The sequence below is a fragment of the Mandrillus leucophaeus genome, unplaced genomic scaffold (assembly GCF_000951045.1).
Source record: "Mandrillus leucophaeus isolate KB7577 unplaced genomic scaffold, Mleu.le_1.0 Scaffold384, whole genome shotgun sequence".
NCBI classification, from domain to species: domain Eukaryota; kingdom Metazoa; phylum Chordata; class Mammalia; order Primates; family Cercopithecidae; genus Mandrillus; species Mandrillus leucophaeus.
The window spans coordinates 2,858,536-2,881,993 of NW_012104076.1; the positions used below are offsets into that span (position 1 = coordinate 2,858,536).

Sequence of the window (23,458 nt, forward strand, 5' to 3'; positions counted from 1 at the left end):
CACTTTGGGAGGCCAAGGTGGGCAGATCACGAGGTCAAGAGATTGAGACCATGCTGGCCAACATGGTGAAACCCCATCTCTACTAAAAATACAAAAAATTAGCTGGGTGTGGTGGTGTGCACCTGTAGCCCCAGCCACTTGGGAGGCTGAGGCAGCAGGATTGCTTGAATCCTGGAAGCAGAGGTTGCAGTGAGCCGAGACCGTGCCACTGCACTCCAGCCTGGCGACAGAGCAAGACTCTGTCTCAAAAAAAAAGCAAAAAAAAAGAAAACAGTGTGCCCAGAAGAAGCAGCCACATCTTCTGACTCAAAATTCTGAGTTCTTTCTACGTGATAAAGGAATAAAATTTGAATGGCTGTATAAGAATGTATAAATTGTATAAAAAGATGCTTCATGTTTCCTAATCGACGCTTTGATGGCCATGGTCTATTGATGGTCCTGATGAGTAAGAGGCTTCTCTGTCTCCCCTCCAGGATGATAAAATGCAAAGGTAGAGAAAATGATTAAAGAAGCTCTTTAGTCTTTTTCTGCCCCCTGCCTACTGACCCATCTCCATTAATGACAGTACTTAAAAATCTGTAATGCAAATGTAAAGCCACTAAGGTAACTTACGGTTAAAAACTTGCTTTGCTTTATAAAAAGAATACCATTGTAATATGAATTGTCCCTGACCTGTCTACTAGGGCCCACTGTTATGCAATCCATAGGACAGGCTTGGTGTAGTCTTCCACAAGACAGCATATTTTCTCCCTGTTCATTTACCTTGGCAGGGGTGGGGCTAGAAGCTGTGGTGAGACACAAGAGAGGCATTCACTCTGCCTTTGTTTTCAGCCTTGCAAAACCAAGGAGTCCTGAAAAGACCAGTCCTCACCTGGATACCCACAGCCTAAATAGGTGCTATAGACTAGGCATCCCACAGGGCTGTTTGTTTCCCTCATGTGAAAGACAATGACTGAGTCTGTGAAACCAGATGCTGCTGCTGCAGGCCAGGAGTTAAGCACCGATGCACATTCATGGGGAAGACCTTGGCAAGCAGAGCCTGCAGCCAAATCCCAAGCACTGCTTCTCAAACTGCAGGTCATAGGCAATGGTGGATGGTGAAAATCACTGTGGTGGCTCTTAACCATTTGTGCTTAAATGAAATTGAACAAAATGCATCGCACATAGTAAGGATAAGTTCATGCACATGTCTATGTCAAAAATGCTTAGTCCATTATCCAAAGAGAAAAGTCACTAGCCAGCTACTCTACCTCAGAGTTCCATGGGAATGTAGACAATGTGCTGCTAGACCCTACAGTTGCTAGATTATCCTTCTCTTTTTCAAGAGAAACCAGAACTCTGAACTGTCATATGAAATCTCCCCAATTTTTTTTTAAAAGGGGCTCGACCCGTTTTAAAACAGTGTACAGGGGCCGGCGCGATGGCTCACACCTATAATCCCAGCACTTTGGGAGGCCAAGGTGGGTGGATCACGAGGTCAGGAGATCAAGACCATCCTGGTTAACACAGTGAAACCTTGTCTCTACCAAAAATAAAAAAAATTAGCCAGGCATGGTGGTGGGCACCTGTAGTCCCTGCTACTCGGGAGGCTGAGGCAGGAGAATCGCTTGAGAATGAACAGGCAGGAGAATGAACCCGGGAGGTGGAGCTCGCAGTGAGCCAAGATCGTGCCACTGCACTCCAGCCTGGGCAACAGAGCAAGAGTCCCTCTCAAAAAAAAAAAAAAAAAAGTGTACAGGGGGCCGGGCACGGTGGCTCATGCCTATCATCCCAGCACTTTGGGAGGCCGAGGCGGGTGGGTCACCTGAGGTCAGGAGTTCGAGACAAGCCTGGCCAAGATGGTGAAATCCCGTCTCTACTAAAAATACCAAAAATTAGCCTGGCACAGTGGCAGGCTCCTGTAATCCCAACTACTCAGGAGGCTGAGGCAGGAGAATCACTTGAACCCGGGTGACAGAGGTTGCAGTGAGCCGAGATCGTGCCATTGCACTCCAGCCTGGGCAACAAGAATGAAACTCCGTCTCAAAAAAAAAACAGTGTACAGGGAAAAATCAAACCCCTCTGAAGGATGGACATGGACTGACTATTCAGTACATGTGTAAATAGAAATGAGGGAGCAGAACTGCTCTTAAGAAAGGAGTGCAAACCTTTCTGCAAAATGTCCCTGGGAAGCTTTGCATGTGGAGGCTCTTAAAAAGGCATTTGCCAGGACAACACTAGTGTTGAAAGGAAAAGAAGAGCCCCTAGTGAATGGCCTTAGTGAAGGGGGCAAAGCAGTAAAACATGGGTGGGCCTGATGGTTTTGGCAAATCTATCTTGAGTTGGGTTAGAGGATGCAGCAGAGGTCTCAAACAGAAATCTACCTTGACCTTCCCTTTAGAGATATACATACCTGATTTCTTTGGGGAGGTGTGAAAAAGAATTCATCAGAAGTCATCTTTGAGTGCTATTGCAGAAAGAGCTCTGCCTGCCCACAAGGTTTACCAGCCTCAACTGCTTCCAGAGTTCTGCTGATCAGCTGCAGGGGAACGAAGCAGGGACTAGCAGGGAAGGAATCCTTCAACTGGGTTCACCTTTTGCTACCTGCCTGGCTACAGAACTAAGACTGAAGAGGGCACAGATCCTCAGTCTCTGGGTTTCTGAAGTGAAACCTGCCTGGCAGGCAAAGCTCTGGCTTGATGTAAGGGCCTTGAGCTTGGAGGCTGGTGGTGCTTGCGCTGGGGCTTCTTCACCTCTCCATCCCAGGGAAAAGACTCACAAACCCAGGGAATATTATCCACCCGCAGTCCCATCTGCCTACGTTAAAACACTTGCGAGTCTTCTGTGCAAATGTGGGGGCCCCAAGCCTGAGAGCTGGTCTTGCATCAAAAAGAAAGCTAGGCCAGACGCCAGCTCCAAACCCATCTGTTCCCCAAGCTCGAGGTGCAGGTGTGAGATCATCCCCACGAACCTCACCTGCCTGCAGTTTGTCACCTCGTGTCATTACCACAGGCAGAGATGCAGTTGAGGCTTTTGTTTTACTTCACACCAGGGGGAAGTCATTTTTGGAATTTTTCATCTTAAATAGTTTTTTCTTAAATGTATGTGACACATATTCCTCACGGGACTTAATAAAATAGATATTTCTCATGCCTGAAAAGTAAACTACAGCTGCACAGGTTTAAACAAAATTTATTTTTAAAAACTAACATTCCAGTTGGATTCATTCAAAATACATGTTTAGATATAATTTCTGAAAAATGTTAAGAAGCAACAAAAATAAAACTTTCTCAGCAAGCAGTTTTAATGTAATGCTAATTAACAGGACAAAAACAACACTAACAAAACACACACTCACTAGTATATTTTAGTGTCTCGGTTATCTCAAGAAAAGCAACATAATTTCAAAATAGAAAAATTCCTAAAGCTTGGCCAGGCGCGGTGGCTAACGCCTGTAATCCCAGCACTTTGGGAGGCCGAGGTGGGTGGATCACCTGAGGTCAAGAGTTGACCAGCCTGGCCAACATGGTGAAACCTTGTCTCTACTAAAAATACAAAAATTAGCTGGGCATGGTGGTGCAAGCCTGTAATCCCTGCTACTTGGAAGGCCGAAGCAGGAGAATCACTTGAACCCTGAAGGCAGAGGTTGCAGTGAGCTGAGATGGTGCCACTGGACTCCAGCCTGGGACAGAGCGAGACTCTGTCTCAAAAAGAAGAAAAATTCCTAAAGGTCTATATGCCCACAAAATTACCATAACGGAAGCAAGCAGAAAAACTGTTATTTTTAGAGTCTTAAAAATCTATCCTGAACCTGACATTTCTGTGAGAATGGAAAGAGGGGATGAACAACAACTGCAAAGCTTCTAGTTGCAATTATAATGATTCATTATAAATACAAACAAAGCAAACTCATTTTCTTGCGAGAGCTTTAGTTGAACTGTATAAGAGGAGGCATTCTTAATGTGACCTCAATGCAAAGAATATAGGTGTTTTCAATTGGTCGTTTTTTTGTTTTTTGTTTTTGTTTTATATATATATCAAACATGTTCCCTACACAGTAAGTGTCCGGCAGAAATAACAGTAATGGGGAATACGGTTTTCTTTTTTTTTTTTTTTTTTTGAGACGGAGTCTCGCTCTGTCACCCGGGCTGGAGTGCAGTGGCACCATCTCGGCTCACTGCAGGCTCCGCCTCCCGGGTTTACGCCATTCTCCTGCCTCAGCCTCCCAAGTAGCTGGGACTACAGGCATCTGCCACCTCGCCCGGCTAGTTTTTTTGTATTTTGTAGTAGAGACAGGGTTTCACCGTGTTAGCCAGGATGGTCTCGATCTCCTGACCTCGTGATCCGCCCGTCTCGGCCTCCCGAAGTGCTGGGATTACAGGCTTGAGCCACTGCGCCCGGCCGGGAATATGGTTTTCATGACATTCTCAGGTGACTTCCAAGATCGTGTCACAATCAAGATTGTTAAAATGACAACAAACCTCTGGGACTCCATAACCTCCCCAGACATGGTGTACTAAAAGGATTTGGCCTGTCTCGTCTCTCCTGATTATGCAATATATGCTAGAAGCAGAAGAATGGTGACACGGACCACTGGGCTGTGGACAATGTTTTCTGGCCCCACTTGTTTCATCTCCTCATTTACTATTTGGTATGTTGCTCTGACACTTGCAGTAAGATGAAGGTGGACATAACTCCAGGTAAGAGCAACAAGAAATATTTTTGCCTTCTTTATAAGGTAAAGAATACAGGGGGGTACATATTTACATAGTTGGTTGGCCAGCACGTGAGTGCACACAGGGACACACACATACACACACACTCTCCCTTTCATATATCTAGGCACTCAATATGTCTTTATTGGCATAGATACATAGATATGTTCAGCTTTACACAACAGACATTTTTCTTCAGGTTGTGATCAGTATTTTGCAACTCAAATATTCAAAGGGCCTAGAGAAGGCTTACTGTTTAAAAGAATTTTACTCCTTTCATAAACCACTATTTGCTAATATAAATAATCACCCCTAAATTACCCAAGTTTGGATTTATATATTCAGAAAACAGCATGCAAACCCAAACAAAGAGATCACAGTTAAACTACCTTTGGATGTGTCATCAGTAACATTTCACCTTATGGGTAAACACTGATGACCACCACTAAATGGCAATGTTTGAGATAACAGATACCAGCTAGATACTGTTCAAAAACAAAAAATGGCTCAAGGATTACTGTTTGGAAGAGAAGCAGGAAAATTCAACATAATGTGCCAACTGCCACACCCATCAAATATCTGGGGGGGGGCCCTATACATTATGGAGATTCTACCTCTCAAAGACATACCAACATAAATCACATCTGTCCATTGGGATTGGTAAGTGCTTTTTTGTTCCCTGTTAGTTCTAAGACACTCAGAGAGATAATGCTATTCACTGTACCTTATGATCTCCAAGGAAACAAACACTTCAGATGATTATCTCTAACTTGCCACCCCCAGACCCTCAAAGTATGAATATTCAGTGTAAGGAATAAGGTTCCATGAAACAAAATTATAAGGAAGACCCTAGAAAATTATATAACAATACATAATCAGCAAGACTTACACTCTTGTTTGACCAGCCTTTGAAAAGCAGCTGCCCAAATTAAAGGACTTAATTCAGAAGTGTAGAATAAAGCACTCCAAAAGCAAAGGCAAGGAGATAGAGGAAAAGAGCCCTGCATTGTGTTGAAAGAACAGCTAAACTAGATTAAGTATGGCTGGAATGTAGGGTAAACATAGATCAGATATGGTAAGCTGTCCAAGGACCATGGCATGGAAAACTCAAACACTGTGCAAAGTTTGAAAAGATTAGTAGCATGATCAAAACTGAGCTTTTGGTAAAATATCTCTGGCAGCAATAGAAAGGATGGACAGCAGTAGGAGAGATTCAGTATGGAATATTTGTAAGGATACTACTACTCAAAGAGTCAAGGCAGGCAACTGCAATGGTCACAGTCAACTTTAATACAGGAGGTAAGAATGAGGATATATGGATGCAGAATCCCTAAGATCCGGGATCTAAAGATAAGTCAATGATGATAGAGTTCAGCCTTTGCTGATGAGTGGTGGAACCATTAACAGAAATTTTGGACACAACACAATCCAACTAATATTCTGGTTAACCATAATGGGGAGGAGGTTATTTCCCCCTTTCTAGCCTAAACTTCCTGCTGTATCTGTGCTTCCCACATCAAGATTTGTACTACTATTTATTGGCTTTCTATGAGGTTCTTACTTTGAAGAACTCTTCTCCTACCAAGTAAATAATTAGTGGTTAGCAAAAACTGGTAAGGAGCATTATCTTTCAAGTGAGACAGAGTAACTGTGCGTTACATTCTTCTTGGACACAAAGATGGAATAATTTCAAAGCTGGATTTCTAGCACAGCTGAATAATGCTCTGTAAGGAATAAAGTACTAGCCATGCCTAAAATATTGGCCTGTTGGTTGAAGTTCTTCATGTTTCCCAACTGCCTATTTGCCTCTTGCCTTTATTTATTATTTTTCATGTTTAATTAAAAAACACTTCTACTTTAAGCAAATATTTCCCCTTTTTCCCTTTAATTACCTGACAAACGGTAGTAGAGCTGCATAAATTTTGCCTGAGGTTAAAACTGGAGTAAAGCCGAATCGCTAGCTTGAGACATTGTTCTGGCCAAGTAAAGCAGAACACGTTTATCCCCTGTGTTTGAACAATACTTAGGCACTTCCATTAAGACCTCTTTTTTAACCAGTGTCGATTCTGATGAACCCTCTTTCCTGATTTGTGTGGGAAATCTGAGTGTTCTTCACACCACCACTTCAAGATGAAGGAAACGAAGCTCAATGCAGGGGCATGTAGGTGTGCACGCTGTTTTCAGTAGAGAATGCAAACACATGCCAGTTCCGCAGTGTTAAATACCAAGCTAGGCAGCCCTCCCTTGATTCAGCTGAGCTTGTTCTAGACAAACGTTCAAATTTTTCTGCTGCCTTCCATTAAAAAGATATACAAAGTACAATAATGAGAGCAGATTTTAAAAAGTCAAAGGAAAACAAGGATAGGTGAAATAAATGGCAAATCTAAGTATTAAAGCAATCAGAAATATAATCTAAGAAAAATTGGGAAATTACGGCACTTAATAAAAAAATTAACCTAAGGGCAAACAGGACACAATACACACACACAAACACGGATAATGTGTTTTTTCTTTTTTCCTTAAGAGGCCCTACTCCAAATTGGGAGGCTCAGGCCCAAGTATGTAGTCTTACATGTGTGGTCTAAAGATGCTCAAAGCACTTTTCTTATCCTATAATTCAATCTAGTAATAAAAAGTATGGTGATCCGGAAGAGTGAATTCAAGGCAGCTGGCAGGTTTCACTGAAATCAAGTGATCTCATCTGCCAGCCATCTAGGACTCCCCAAAGTTTAGAAGGACTTTTGTGTCACTGGCCATCTCTCTCCAGCAACTGACAAAGGAAGTGGAGAGTGTGAAGAGGCAGCCACCTTTCCATTTAGGAAAATCTTTCTGCATTCCAGCTTACTTTTCCATCTAAAATACCAAAATCACATAGGCAGAACACTCTGATTCCACCTTAAAAATCTCTTCGACTTGAGTAGCTGGAAGGGATCTCATGTAACAAACACCTTAGGTAACAGGTATCCATTTGCATACACACAAAAGAGACTGGTGTAGATCTGTGCTGTAGGAAATACGAGGATCTAGAAATACTGCTGCCTGAACCATTAATGTTCTCCTCTCTTCACCAAGTAATGTCCTACCCTCTGTAGAGGCAACTGGCTGCCATTTGAGGGCAACTTTGTAAAATCTAAAGGTGGTATGATGATGATCATGATGGCAATTAAAAATAGTAACAGCAATTAATCATTTCTTACACTTCTATGGATGTCTGGAAAATATGAGGGTCTAAAGTCAGAAAGATCCCAATTCAAATTCAACAATCTTGGACAATCTGTTTAAACTGAGTTCCCACTTCTTCATTCAAAAAAAAAAAAAAAAGGGTGAAGAGGCATAAACCCAGATGGCTGATGTGGAGGTAAACTGAGCAGTGTTGATGAAAGCATCTGGCACACTGAAGGTGTTTCTTAAACACTCCTTCATTCCTCTCCCTTGCCAGAGTATGGTTTAACATGCCTTAAACAAATCAGAAAGAACTAGGCCAGCAACAGAAGTAGATCCAGGATTTACAGCTTTTGCTCATACTGGAGACTTTTAGTCACTCAATAAGCATTTATTGAGTTCTCAGTGTGTGCCAGGCACTGCCTGGGGCACTTGGCATTTATTTTCTTTAATGTCTACCGTCTTGAAATTTGATTTACTTTTATGTTTTAGGGTCAGGGATTGAAAGCAAATTTTCTCAAAAAAGGAAGCAGTACTGAAAAATACCTATTTTTAGGATCATGATGACAATGTACTCATCTCATTCATTTGATGCAAGCGTGGTTCATAAGCATTGGTTGTGTTGTTAGTCTAATGTCAACCTAAAATGTCACAGAAAAGGCAGGACTGGGGACGAGGCTGGAGATGGAACAAAATTAATACAATGTGAAATTGCAAGCAAAAATGGTAAGCCTGCAACTGAAACTATAAAATAAAAATTTAAAAAAATTTAGGCTGGGCGCGGTGGTTCACACCTGTAATCCCAGCACTTTGGGAGGCTGAGGCGGGTGGATCATGAGGTCAAGAGATCAAAACTATCCTGGCTAACAGGGTGAAACCCCGTCTCTACTAAAAAGACAAAAAATTAGCCAGGCATACTGGTGGGCACCTGTAGTCCCAGCTACTCAGGAGGCTGAGGCAGGAGAATGGCGTGAACCCAGGAGGCCGAGCTTGCAGTGAGCCGAGATCATGCCACTGCACTCCAGCCTGGGCAAAAGAGCGAGACTCCATCTCAAAAAAACTAAAAAAAATTAAAAAAAAAAAAAACCAAAAAGGAAGCAAAAAGGAAGGAAGGGGAGAGAGAACCAGTTTAGAAGTTTAAAGAGAATGCCAAAATGGAAGTCCACAATAAGCTGCATGAGCTTAGGTGTCTCCAGAGATGATATTCCGATCACAGGCAAGGAGCTCATGATTCATAATAAATGGTCAAAAAGTGATGGCCATTATTATGGTGATTATTACTGTGTCTTTTACCTGAGTCTCAGTTTTCTCAAGCATCAGAGAAGTTCAGACTATATCTACGAATTTTAATGGAAAAGAGTCTGAACTAGTTTTTATTGCTGTTGTTTTGAGATGAGGTCTCACTAAGTTGCCCAGGCTGGTCTCAAACTCCTGGAATCAAGTGATCCTCCCACCTAAGCCACCCAAGTAGCTGAGATTACAGGCATGTGCCACAGTGCCTGGCCGGATTCTTTTTTAAAAATTCATTTAAAGGGGTGAAATATTTTTTAAAGGGGTTAAGAAGTACTTAGCTAGAGAATACTGCAGATCTCTTCCATTTCTTATATCCTATCATAGCAATATACTCTGGCTTCAGTGGACCTCAGAACCTTGGCAATACAAAAAAAAAAGTCCCTTAACCTCTTATCCCCATCAGAAAATCAAACGAGTAATCTAACAAAAATAAGTGAACAACAAAAGAGGGACATTGCATGAACCAATGACAAAAGTGAGTCATGAATTAAGAAGTGAGGTGAAGTCAACACTCTGCATCTGTACTAAAAAAACAAACAAAGCCGGGCGGGGTGGCTCAAGCCTGTAATCCCAGCACTGTGGGAGGCCGAGACGGGCGGATCACGAGGTCAGGAGATCGAGACCATCCTGGTGAACATGATGAAATCCCGTTTCTACTAAAAAAATACAAAAATCTAGCCAGGCGAGGTGGCAGGCGCCTGTAGTCCCAGCTACTTGGGAGGCTGAGGCAAGAGAATTGCATAAACCCAAGAGGCCGAGCTTGCAGTGAGCCGAGATCCGGCCACGGCACTCCAGCCTGGGCGACAGAGCGAGATTCCGTCTCAAAAAAAAAAAAAAAAAATACTATAAGCTATCTGTACAACACGTGGTCAAAGAAAAAAGGGAAATAATAGAGATGGTATTTGATAGATTTCAGTAATTCAGGTATAAGATTATGGTATATCCATTTCTATTGAAAAAGTACTAGTTGGAAATGTGTCATAGTTTTTAATAAAGTCAACCACAGCAGCAGAATGATGTCCTAATGTCAACAAGCATAAAAGGAATCATTAATAAGAAATATGCAGTCCAGCCTGGGTACGATAGCTCATGCCTGTAATCCCAGCACACTGGGAGGCCAAGGCGGGTGGATCACCTGAGGTCAGGAGTTTGAGACCAGCCTGGCCAACATGGTGAAACAACGTCTCCACTAAAAATATAAACATTAGCCAGGCGTGGTGGTGTGTGCTCTGAAAATGTCAGGTACTCTGAAAATATCAACTCATTTAATTTCCACAACTCTGTGAGATATGTATTCTTTTTTTTAATCTCTAACAATGGCAATAGGCAAGGTACAGTGGTTCATGCCTATATATCCAGCACTCTGGGAGGGCAAGGCAGGCGGATCACTTCAGGTCAGGAGTTCAAGTCCAGCCTGGCCAACATGGTGAAACCCCAGCTCCACTGAAAATACAAAAATTAGCCAGGCGTGGTAGTGGGCACCTGTAATCCCAGCTACTCAGGAAGCTGAGGCAGGAGAATCACTTGTGCTTAGGAGGCAGAGGTTGCAGTGAGCCGAGATCACACCACTGCACTCCAGCCTGAGCGACAGAGTGAGACTGTCTCAAAAAAAAAAAAAAAAGCAATTTAATAAGGCCCAAAGAAGTAAAAAGTTTTGTCCAAGGTTATATTCCTAGGAAGCAGAAGAACCAAGATTCAAATGATAGGTTTATTCAGCTCCACAACCAGGCTTAAATAACTATGCCTTTTCTCTCATGAAAAGCCACCAAGGTACTTCCCAAGTGGGAAGCTTGTTACTCTCAGAGCATGTCATATTTTATTCCACACTGATGATATCTGCATGTTAAGACTCAGTAAAATTACTAATAATTTGGTCCTAGAGGAAAAATATTTCTCACAAATACAGATCATGTTATATATACAAGTGGTCTTTTTTGAAGTTGACAAACAACTGTTCAACTTGAAATGGGCCAAGTGTATACAGGGAAAAAAAAACACTAAAAGCTTACAGTGGGGTAGTATTCAATTGATGAATGTGAAAATCAAACAGCAATGGGAAAACCCCTAACTAGGGCAATGATGGCTTAAAAGGATTCAAGCAGGCCAGGCGTGGTGTAATTCCAGAACTTTGGGAGGCCGAGGCAGGTGCGTTGTAATCCCAGAACTTTGGGAGGCCAAGGCAGGTGGATCACTTGAGGCCAGGAATTCGAGACCAGCCTGGCCAACATGGTGAAACCCCATCTCTACTAAAAATACAAAAATTAGCCAGGTGTGGTGGCATGAACCTATAATTCCAGCTACTCAGGAAGCTGAGGCAGGAGAATCGCTTGAGCCTGGGAGGCGGAGGTTGTGGGTAGGAGGAGGTTATAACTACAGTAACTATCAAGTATTGTACCCTCCTCTACTATATATTAGGCTTCATATTAGACTCTGTATTCTAACATTACCACCTATTACCCTGATACATACCTAAAATAGGCCTATCTTTCTTTGTAAATAGAAGAAACCAAGACACAGAAGTTAAGAGACTTGCCCACGGTCAGAGATCAGTTATTCAAATCCAAGTGAGCCTAGATGCAAAAACACAGCCTTTTAAACTCTCAGTGGTATTTAAAGTAGGGTTAGTATAGCCATCTAGAGCGAACTAGTTAGTTTCCCCCATTGTGGCCTTTAAGGAAAAAATTTAAAAGAGAGATGGGCAGAAAGACGGCAATCCATTAAGAACTTACTGGGAAACTGCCTGAAGCTTATTTGAAGGCTGATTTCTGGAATTGGAACATTTTTAAAACACCAAAGTTGTTGTCATTTGCCCAAACGTGTCAAATGCAATAAAGCAAATTCACATCAGATTTTTTTTAAAAAAAGGTGTGTGACAAGTAAGCAAATATTAACGTGGTGTTGAATAAATGGAAATATTCTAGCTGAAACTGACTATTGTAGTTCAGAAATTATTATAGTCAACTATGTGGAACACTAAAATCTAATCAAACATTCCAACATCATTACTATTCCATAAATTTGAATTTTTTTTAAGCCAAGAAAAATTACAGAAGTCTTGAACTCAAAAGTTCATACTATGAATTGAACTTAGTATTATTTAGGAAGTGCCCCTCTTCAAATTACTGTAATTGGTCAAGTAGTTTCAAGAACCTAGAAAATGGTTTTGTCTCATCAATGTAATGTCCTCCTCCACACAATGATTGAAACCATATTAGGCCTCTACATATCCAAGCTATCAAATCAGTCTTCTTCACATTAGGAAACTGAGCTAAGTTTCCTGAACAGAATTAACTAATTTGCTTTGTTTTGTTTTATTTACAAGAACCATAGTAAATAGTTTATTAAAAAGCAAACAGTATTCTTACTAAACTCTCTTCAGTGATTTTTCTAACCAACAAATTCTTTTTCTAAAATACCAAGTAGAAAAGTTTGCATGTCAAACATTATATATAAAATAGTTCTATAGTGACATGTAAGAATTACACCTGCCAGGCCAAGCACAGTGGCTCATGCACTTTGGGAGGCCAAGGTGGGAGGATCGCTTGAGCTCAGGAGTTCAAGGCCAGCCTGAGTCACATAGCGAGATCCTGTCTCTAAAAAAAATAATAATAATAATTAAAAATTAGCCAAGTGTGGTGGCACATGCCTGTGTTCCCAGCTACCTGGGAGGCTGAGATAGGAGGATCGCTTGAGCCCAGGAGGCAGAGGTTGCAGTGAGCTGAGATCACACCACTGTACTCTAGTCTGGGCAACAGAGTGAGATCCTGTTTCAAAAAAAAAAAAAAAAGGATTACAACTGAAATGTGTAACTTAACAAAAACAATTTAAAATCTACTCAGAAAAATTCTGATTGCCTTGATGTTGATAACTATAGTAATATTTGGTATCCAGGAATGATTTCTTTTTTTAAACAGGTGATCTTTGACTACCCAGAAAGCTGAACTATGAAAGAAGAGAAATCTCAGGAAGTAACTTCAAGCTCTGCCCAACAAAAACATTCACTGACTGGTTCCAAAGGTCTTTTTCCTTCTCTGTGGAGGTGATTTTGAAATTTCATTCAAATCCCTAACAGCTCCTATCAAATTATATTAGAATTGTGACCTTATAAGATGCCTACAGACAATTATAATTAATCTTAGTTTGTAGAATGGATTAATGAATGTGTTTTGTAGCTCTTTGCATAGACTACACATATGTCCATTAATCAGTAGTGAGAATCTAAAACTAATTCCTGGAAAATCTACAAAGGAACCCAATGGTTAGGGGTGATAAGAACTTCTGACACTGGTCCTTTGAGAGTCAGTAATAAAAATAGGCTATGACTGCTACCACTATCACTGAGGAGGTAATGTGTGTAACGACAGTGAGGAGGAAAATATACTATTTACTGACTCTTTTCCCTGAAGTGTTGAAGGGGTTTTTCTGGTTGGTTTTTTAATGTTTGGTCATTTTATGACACAACGCACAAAGAAACTGTTACGTCTAAGGGCAGAAATTAAAAGACTTGAAACTTCTGGAAATTCAAAGGTCCCTTCTTTTGAGGCCCTGGACACAGCTTGTTTGTATTCCTTCTTTCTAAAGGCCACATATATGACACTCTTTCAAGTAAAATCTACTACAAGAAAATAAAGGGAGGGAAAGGCACTTGCCTGTCCTCAGTCACCTCCTGGCCCTGTTCTCCCTAACTGTTATCTCCTTGATAAGCAGTGGTGCTCTGAGGTGCTTTCATATTCTCAATGCTCCAGCAGGAGTGATGATTGAGAGGCCCCCAGGCACCTCAAACCAATGCTGTCACTTCTAGTCACTGCTCGGCCCAGCTAATGCCATGCCTGTCATGACAAGCACCAGCCACCTAAAGGCACCACACCTCTGCCTCGACAAAACATACCTCTGAAAAAAAGTATGAGCCACAGAGGGAACCTGTTTCAGGTGTTGCCAAGGGAAGCCAAACTTGTCTATAAACAGCAGAGGCACAGTGAAAGAGAACCCAAAGCCACAGATACAAGAGGACTGTTAGCCTGGAGCACAAATGATTGTTCTACTTCCTGTGCATAGATTGTATGGGAGGGGAGGAGGAAAAGGACAAATGAAGATACGGTTTGACCAGGCTAAACTGGGTTTAGTTGTCAGCCTAAACCTGCCATCTGGTGTTAAGATATAGCAGATCACACCCCAGATGTGTTCCTTCAAACAAATCACATCTTTTTTCTTACCCCTCCTTTTTTTTTTCTTTCTGTAAAGAGAGAGGTGCCTGCCAAAGATACAAATCAGTGAAAGTTTACTTTATACTAAAAATTCTCATTAATTTACTCAGCCGAATGAGTAGGTATGTCATTTATGCACTCACACCCCAAAAGCAACCACTTTTCAAAGATGGTACCTAGAGATGCTGAGCTGAAAATCATTTATTTGCTACTCATCTACCGTCAAAGTTGGGGCTATCCTTAGTCACTCAAAAGCCATTTCATCTGAAAAACAAAATTTATTTCAGTACAGTAGAGTTCTGAAATCCCTATTCTCCTCTTTATTTTTGTCTCAATATCTCATTCCACAATTGGGGTGGGGAAGGGTTATACAGTGCTATCATTTGCACCTCATTACACTTGGGCTGGAGCTTTGAGAAAGCTGATATTCCCTCTAAATTTTTACAGATGCTTCTAGTTTACCAGTTCATGACTGCACTACTAGAAAAGACTTCCTGCCTCTAAACTGCTTGCTGGCATGTAGGCTGAATTTCAAAATCCCTGAAAAAAGTAAACCTTTGTGGTGTTCTCTTAACTTTCTTCCTGGGGAGGAGGAGGAGGGGAGGGTCACCCAAACCAAGCAAAATCTTTTTCTCCTATGGAGTGAGATTAAAGCTCAGAAATATTCCCTCCTTACTACTGACTCTTCATTTTGATTTGGAAATCACCTCACAAAAATGTTCATTAACTGAAAGTTATTTGTGGAAGGTGTTTTTCATTAGAAATTACGATTGTGACAAGTTCAGTAAATTGTGAAAATAATTCAACTACAGACAGCCCTTCACCTGAGCATAACTGTATTTTTATTTTTTTTTTTTTTGGCATGTGTCATCTGACAAACACTTTGGACAGAGAGAAGGGACACTTTCTAAACTAGCACCCCCCTTTGTTTAATGGTTCCAGGGTTTTCAAAGTTCAGGGCAGGTGACACTGGTCTGTTCCTAATCTTTACTGTGTTAGCAATGTTAAGGCTGATGACGAGGGACACAAATCCCCTGATGGAACTGAATGCATTCCAAGCTCCCCGACCCACTCAAAGCCATAATCCCCTGCAGCTGGATCTTACTTACCAGCATGCACAGCTAATACATTTTTTAAAAGCTAGTCACTGGTGACAAATGTAAACTGGACACAGCAGCCCCCCTTTCTCCGTACTTCACTCCCCCACCCCTCAATCTTCCCCCATAACCCAGAGACTTGCTGTTTCTGTGATGGATAGGACCTGCCTTTTAGAACCACCAAGCCTGTGCCGTATAGCTCTGCTCTAAGTGACTAGAAGGTTTTAAAAGCATCTTCAGCTGTCAGACTGTAACAAAAACAACAAAAAAGTCATCCTTAACACAAACATTTCACAACGGAGAAAACCCTCTAAGTTGCGATTATCACTGCCATACGGAGGTCCACTATTTATTTAGCTATCACACGCAGGAAAACTGTCTGGCACTCTTGCTGCTTGATTAAATTAAGCTGCTTGCCATATTCTTGGGTATAATAAATGCAAAAGAAAATTTTAAACTTGAGATTCTTTTCTATTTTTTGGACTCTTTTACTTTTGGCAGAAAAATGACTGAAATACAGCAAACAAGTAGCCCTTTATGGAGGGCAAGCATGTTTTCACCATGGATTTTGGTCATCTACTTAGAAAGGGAAACCCCAATAACCCAAGTGGACAATAGCTCTATGCTGGATCAAGTCTCCAAATCTAGGGCAACAAACTATGCAAAATAGCCTAAAGACAGAAGAAATGATGGATGGATTGATGGATGGATACACAGAGCTATCTAAATAAGAAAAAAAATTTCTAAATGCTATCAAAATTCCAAATAATACAGATGACAGATTTTGATAAAGGGACAAGCTATCCACTTCACCTGATGCAGAAAAACCAAAGGTTAATGTATGTAACTTTTTTGGTTTATTTCAGTTCCCAGACAACCGGCATTAAGTGCTATGATTTAAGAGATGTTACCAATTAGACTTGGAGATAACTACCACAACACTGACTATAATGCTTACATTGCATTAGGTTTAATTACTGTAAAGTTACATCTGGAGAGGAAAACATAATTTTACAAACACTCTCAGCATTCTAACTTGAGCTCAGTCTCTGCACGATACATATTTGCCCAAGTAATTGAGGCCCTAAAAGGCACCACAGTTAATAACGTGTAACTAGGAGAAACACAAGGAAAAGTGACAAGCAGGTCTCTGTGAATTAAATTCACATGTAATTATGTGACCTTTCAGTGTTCTTCTAGTCTTCCTAAGAGCAGGTACTCCACAGCAGCTGCGACCAGCCTCAGTGGGACCCACTGAACAGGAATTTGACTGAGACGTGGAGGAAAGAGGTATTGTACTGATGGAGAAAGATTAAGACAATTGCTTGGGAGAGTCCAGCTCTGATTCTCCTACTTGTCACTCATTGTCATATTCCTAGAATTCTGAGAACTCAGTCAACACATGAGTAATTCGATCAAAAAGGAACACTATAAACTCTGTTGTTCATGGTGACTTAAGTGCATTGGGTCTAAACCTAAAAATGGGGTGTGTGCAAAGGAGGGGAATTTGTGAGTATTGGTGAAAGAACAAGAAAAGGAGGTTACGAGATTCTATGTGTACACGTGTTTTATTATAAAAGAGTATCATGGTACTTATGGGGAGAAGTGTGAAATATGTATAGCTGGCTAGGTTTTTCAAGACTGAATTAGAGTATAGGAATACAAAATCAAAAAAGAAGAAAAGAAAATGAGCCCCTATAATCTATACATCTCAGACTCATGACTAATGGCAACATGTATTTAGTTTGAATCCATATGATATGTCCATTCATCCAAAAAACATTTATTGAGGCATGTTTGTATTCTTTATAAAGTAATCAAAGATGGCAGTGCTTTACAGAATTGCCTTATATATCTATTATAAGCTGCAAGCAGTATTACTACTACTAACACTAAATGATCTCAGGTCTAAATTATCATGTCTGCAATGATATATTCACACTATAAAGTCATCCAAAATCCTACACAAAATGTAAAAAGTACATCAGGAAAAAAATTGACAGACATAACCTGACATCTGCATGCTACTTAAAATGTGATAAAAATGGAGTAGCTTAATCAAATCTTTTAATACTAAAATATTCCGTAACTGTGCCCAATAAAAAAATCACAGGTTCAAATAAATTTGTAACTAATCCAGTGAGAAATATTGATCATATTTTATAGACAAACCACAGCAAACAACAAATTCTATTTACCTGAACTTTCAGGTCAATTCGTAATACTTAAAAACCCTAAATGAAAATGCTTAGTCTTGAGTAAGCATAAATCCTTCCCATGAAATGAATATAAAATTAATACTGTCTCTTTAAGTTACAGGACCTGCTATAGTTAGGTAGTATGAAGCCAAGAATACGTTCTGAAGCTTAACTCTCAGGAGCAAACATTTTCTACTTGTGAAGTAAACTCTGTTGAAAGACAGCAGACTACGGTCCCACCAGTAAAAACAGGGAAGTTTTCAGCCAGTGACAGCTTTGCCTACAGAGAAAAAAAAAGTGTCACAGACTCACTTTATTAAACCATATGCTCATTGCCCTGTGAAGAAAGCAGGGTCACTAATTAGTTCATTCTGTGAAAGAAGCCCTTCCTGATCCCGTTGACTTTTGTCCCCCTGGTTAGCTCCAGCTATTTCTGTCATGCAACTTGAAAATCACTGGAGGGAGGAAGATCGCCATAACAACCGCTGAAATGATCTTGTGGAATGTGTCTAGTGGCACTGGAATAACCTGAATATGTGCTCCAGATGTGTCGGCTGTCAGGAAAAAAGTAAACACATCTGATGGACAGCGTATGACTAGATGGCCTCGAAGCGACTCCAGAGGCTGGGGCGCGGGGGAGGGGCCGCATGTGTGAGCAGGGGGGCGGCGGGGCGGGCTGGACAGAGCAGAAGGGAGGCGAGCCGGGAGCCGGCACGAGGCACCAGAGGACCTGGGGCCTGGGGCGGCCTGGGAGGACTGAGCGCGACTGTTCCGCCCGCGTCCCTCCCCTGAGTGGCCTCTGCGGGACTGCAGCGGCCTGTGCGAATTTCCGTCTGGCGCGGACTTGTGAGCATTTGGGAGCAAACTACAACATGAATGCTGAGGAAGGGTAGAAGAGAGGAGCGGGCTCAGAACGCTTTCTGTCTTAAATATTAATGGCAACATGTTTTTAAAGCATTCTGTCGCTGTCTCCTGGCCCCTACTCACCCTTTACCAAATGAATGGTTTTGCTCTTTTGCTCCATATGCATACTCAAGCACTCTTTTTATTAGGTGACTGGGTGATTACACTCCTGATCCGAGTATGTTGTCTTTTTTGATGGTGGTGTTGTTCCGCAGACTTTCACAAGTTGGACAAGCGGGTTGGTTCCCTAACCCAAAACATTTTTTTTTTAAATATTTTTCTAATAAAATACATAGAAATGACTAGAAAACACGATATAGGCCAAAACACATTCTCACCTTAGTTCCTATTCTCAGGGGTGTTTGCAAAGAGGAGGATTTAGATCTATGCCCAGTGCTGACATTCACAAACAAAACAGCAATTCTACAAACATCTTAACGCACAGTAGGCACTTGTTAAATATTTGCTGATCAAAATATTTTTAATGTACAAGATTCAACTACAAATGCTACTTGGGTTCTACATATAAACAGTGGCAGGGATTACTTAAAAAAATAAGTAACCAAGCTTAAAAATACTTAAGAAAAATAAATGGGAAGTTTATTTCCCCAGGGGAACAAAAATGCCCCCTTAAAGAAAATAAGAAACAGTATATTCACACTATAGTACACAAACCACCTACTTGTGCATGAATCCACCACATTTTAATGCCTATTTCTACTCCAATCATTTGTAGAATGGGACTTAAGTTTTACAGAATATGTATAAAAATATTCACTACATTTCTGCTATAAATGCTTGTATCTGTGAAAAACCTAAAAGGTTTGTTGAGAAATTTAAAATCTATGTGAAAAGCTTTTCAAACAACATATTCCATATTTTCTTTCAAAAATTCCACATAATTATATTTCAATAAAATAACGGTTTTCCAACATAGTATAAACAAAAAACAAAACTGCATTGGAGGGCAATTATCTCTATAATATACATAGTTATCACCTTGGCTAAGGCAAGGCAGTATTCACCTAGTACAGTTGTCCCTCACTATCAGGGTGGTAGGGATTGGTTCCAGGTCCCTCTGAGGATACCAAAATCTTCAAATGCTCAAATCACTTAAAAATTGGTGCAGCACTTACATATAACCTACACACATCCTCTTATACTTGAAATCATCCCTAGATTACTAATATTTAATACAATGTAAATGCTATGTAAATATTTGATATACTATACTGTTGAGGCAATAAGGACAAGAAAAGATTCTATACTGAAACATCAGCAACAATGTAACATTTTCTGGATATTTTGCGCATTATTTTTGATTCACAGTCGGTTGAATCTGCGGGTGCAGAACCTGTGGATACAGAAGGCCAACTGTATTTTCATTCAAGGTGATTGCCAACTTACAAATCTTGTTTCCATTTCTAAGTATCTAAGTACATTTTCCTCCTTTGATAAAACTAATTTAGTGACTCAGATTCTGAAAGTAGATCACCAAAGGGAAAAAGAAAAAAGAAAACCATGAAAATTATTTGAGAGCAGGAAATGGAACAAATCTTCAACTTACTCTTTACTCTGTAATTCACACATTTAACCTGGCAGAGGAAGACCCTAAGGATTCTTGGAGGCTGAAAGACTTAAAATTTGAGGAATGAAAGAACAGCAAGGGTGAATGGCACTGCTTCTGCCTTCTAGAAATTGGATTCCACTGGCAGCTGGCTGAATGAAGCCAGTAACAGATTCATGGTCGTGGAAAATGTTTCATCCTCTAAACGAAAACGTCATTATTTCCTTGTAACAGAAACTGTACTTCTTGACAAGTTAGACAACCTAAAATAATCAATGTCAAGTTCCAATTTATAAAATCTGTTGGCAACCTATAAAAAAGAAATAATCTGTGTATTTGCAATTATTTGCAGAGCCTACTTTATTATTATTCCAGTCTAATCTACCCCCACTCCCAAATTAAAAGACTTCAAAGGGGCTGACAGATTTCCAAACAAAATGCCAAGTATTTAAGCCAAAATTATCAATGTGCGCATTTGCACAATGAAGTGCCAAATGTCTAAAAGATGGATGAGCTTCAATGACCATTTTCATTCACCTTGGTCTTGGCATTCAACCAATAAGCAAACAGTTCACGTATATTCAAAGAACTGGAATATATCTGTATTCATTTGTGTGACACTTACTTATCTATTTAAAATTTCTTACACAGAACTTGCAGTTAACTTTTATGAGAAAAATGGCAAATAATGCATTGGTTCTCATGTCAAATTCAAAATAATGGTTTTTCAGTGAGAGGTTTTCTTGTTTGTTTTTTGGGCTTTTTGAGGGGTGGGGCAATGTTGGTTATTGACAGCATCACAAGGTTAGAATGAAATTAAACCTGGAGTAAACTTAGGAAGTATTCAAGTTCCAGGAGTTATAAGATACCCACATGAACAGATTTGGTGGCTGAACTCGACACACTTCTGCCCTTAATCTACTGTGTGTTTTAAAAACTCAATCAAGTGCTCCTGGGTTATGGTTCCTCAAACCACCAACTTTTCTTAGACAATGTCACACCAGTTGCATGAAGCTCCACAGAGACTCTCCCTAATGCTTTTCTGTTTTACTCCACTGAGCAAATAATGGCAATGGTTATAACACGCATGGGCTATTGGATTTGCACTCCCACCAAGCAAGATCTAGGAAACTTTGGAGAGTTTACCCACAATTTTTTTTACCTTATCTATAGCTTTACAGACCAGACTTAACTATTAAGTTAAAGAAATCCAGAAAAGTTGAATCCTCAAGCAAAACAAAACAAAAACTAATAGGACAATCAGCAAACCAATCTATTAGAATTCCAGCTGGCTATGAGTAAAATACTGCAATGCAGCTTCCTGGATGTAGGATATTTCAACTGTCCATTTAGTAGGTTTCATTCATGAGCCCTTATTAAAATTACAAGGTAATCTTCAAATGAAAAATATGAAACTATTACATGTAGTTAAATACCAGTAGAAGAGAAAATCTAGAAGGTTTTTTGAGGTCATCAGCCATGTGTCATGTTATCAAGGGAAAAGAAGTCATGAAGCAGCACAAAATTCAGAGAAAACCAGGCAATCTGTAAAACAGAACACAGAGAACACAGTATGTTCTGCCCAGCTATAGAGGCCTAGAAGAGCTCCTTTCAAGAACATAGCTATAACATTTGATCTGCTTACTATAATGTCATCAATGTAGGCAACAGATGACATTCATTTCTGAAGACCTCCACCCCACTCGTGTCCTAACTGTAAAACAAGTGCATCAATGAATCCTAACCCAAGTTCTATACTAAACACAGAATATTCTCTCAAGGATCTGTGAAATCCTCAAGACAAAACATACAGCACATTGATTCCCAAAATACATATTTCCCATAGAGCATTTAAAGGTAGGAAGGAGAACAAAGTGGTAAGAGCTGAACAAAACCTGAGAAAAGTCCCTGAATCCAAATTCCTTCGTCTCTTTTTTTTTTTTTTTTTTTGAGATGGAGTCTCGCTCTGTTACCAGGCTGGAGTGCAGTGGCACAATCTCGGCTCACTGCAACCCCTGCCCACCAGGTTCAAGCAATTCTGCCTCAGCCTCCCGAGTAGCTGGGACTACAGACATGCACCACCCTACCCAGCTAATTTTTGTATTTTTAGTAGAGACGAGGTTTCACCATGTTGGCCAGGATGGTCTCAATCTCTTGACCTTGTGATCCACCTGCCTTGGCCTCCCAAAGTGATGGGATTACAGGTGTAAGCCACCCCACTCTGCCCAAATTCCTTCTTATCACAGTCTAGGAATCAGTCTGACAGAAGTCAATCAATTCACCCAATGTCATGTTTATTTGTATCTGGAGAAGAATTGGAACAAAACCCTCCGGAAAGTGATATGCTTCCTCCAAATCCACCCTTCTCTTGCCACCACCAATTTCACTCCCTCCTCCCAAGTGACAACTGACCTATTCATCAGATGATAAGATCTTCTCTTAGAAGCACTCTGCCTTCAAAGAGGGCCAAGATTAACAAACAAATCCAAAAACACTCTTCTTGACAATTTCAACCTTCTGTCCCTATAAGCATTTTACCAGGATCGTCAAAAAGTAAAAACCCACTTTGAGTCTGAACTCCATTCTTTTTCCATTTCCTGGAACAGTTGTTCTTAAGCAATGAAATGCCAAGAAGGATGAGAAAAAAACTAGCTTGGGAAGCCAAGAGCTTCGAGGTCATTAGCCTCAGAGCAGTAATGGTTGACTATATTCCTTTACGGTTCCTTTATCCTTAGTTCACTAAGGGCAAAGAACAATTTTTTTTCTCTCTGATGTTTTTCAAGTGTTATCGTCCTTGTAGGCCCATTATGGGGGCCTGACATGCTGGGAATTGCTGGTTATTTGGCCACTTGCCGTAAGGAATTATTACTACTGTACTTAAGACAAATGGTGTCCCTGACTCTAGAAGCAAGACCACTCCAAAGGCAATGATGGTTGACTAAGTAAGCCCTTCAAGAAAATCATGTGAACTCAAACCCTGCTTAAAACTTCCTCATTTCGTTTAGAATAGTAACTCTGGTCCTTAACATGGCCTCCTAGCCCCTTCCTTCCCTTCATAGTCTGATACCAGCTCACCAGCCTTACTCTACTACCTTCTCTCGGAACCACTTACAATGGCCTGTCCACACCTCCAACGTCCCAAGCAAGCACTCTCTAATCTCAGGCCTTCGGCCCTTTTGCAATACTCAGCACCCTCTACCTTACCCGCAGACAACCTAGTTAATTTCTCTCCATCCTCCAGATCTCAGCTCAAACAACCCTTCAGAGAAATCTTCTCTGACCCCACAAACTGCATTTGGTGGTCACTGCTTTGTATTTTTGGACTCTGAGTATTATTCTA

At 40.7% G+C, this 23,458-nt stretch overlaps 1 protein-coding gene across 2 annotated transcripts in view; it reads right to left on the reverse strand.

The window, feature by feature from the left end:
- BNC2 (basonuclin 2) overlaps positions 1 to 21,663 on the reverse strand; it is a 412,566-nt gene extending 390,903 nt beyond the window's left edge. For both annotated transcript variants that reach the window (XM_011990863.1, XM_011990862.1), the window contains exon 1: positions 21,555 to 21,663. In XM_011990863.1, the coding sequence (XP_011846253.1) occupies positions 21,555 to 21,599 (45 nt within the window). In that variant the 5' untranslated portion in view covers positions 21,600 to 21,663. The remainder of the gene's footprint in view (positions 1 to 21,554) is intronic.
- Positions 21,664 to 23,458: the final 1,795 nt, after the last annotated feature.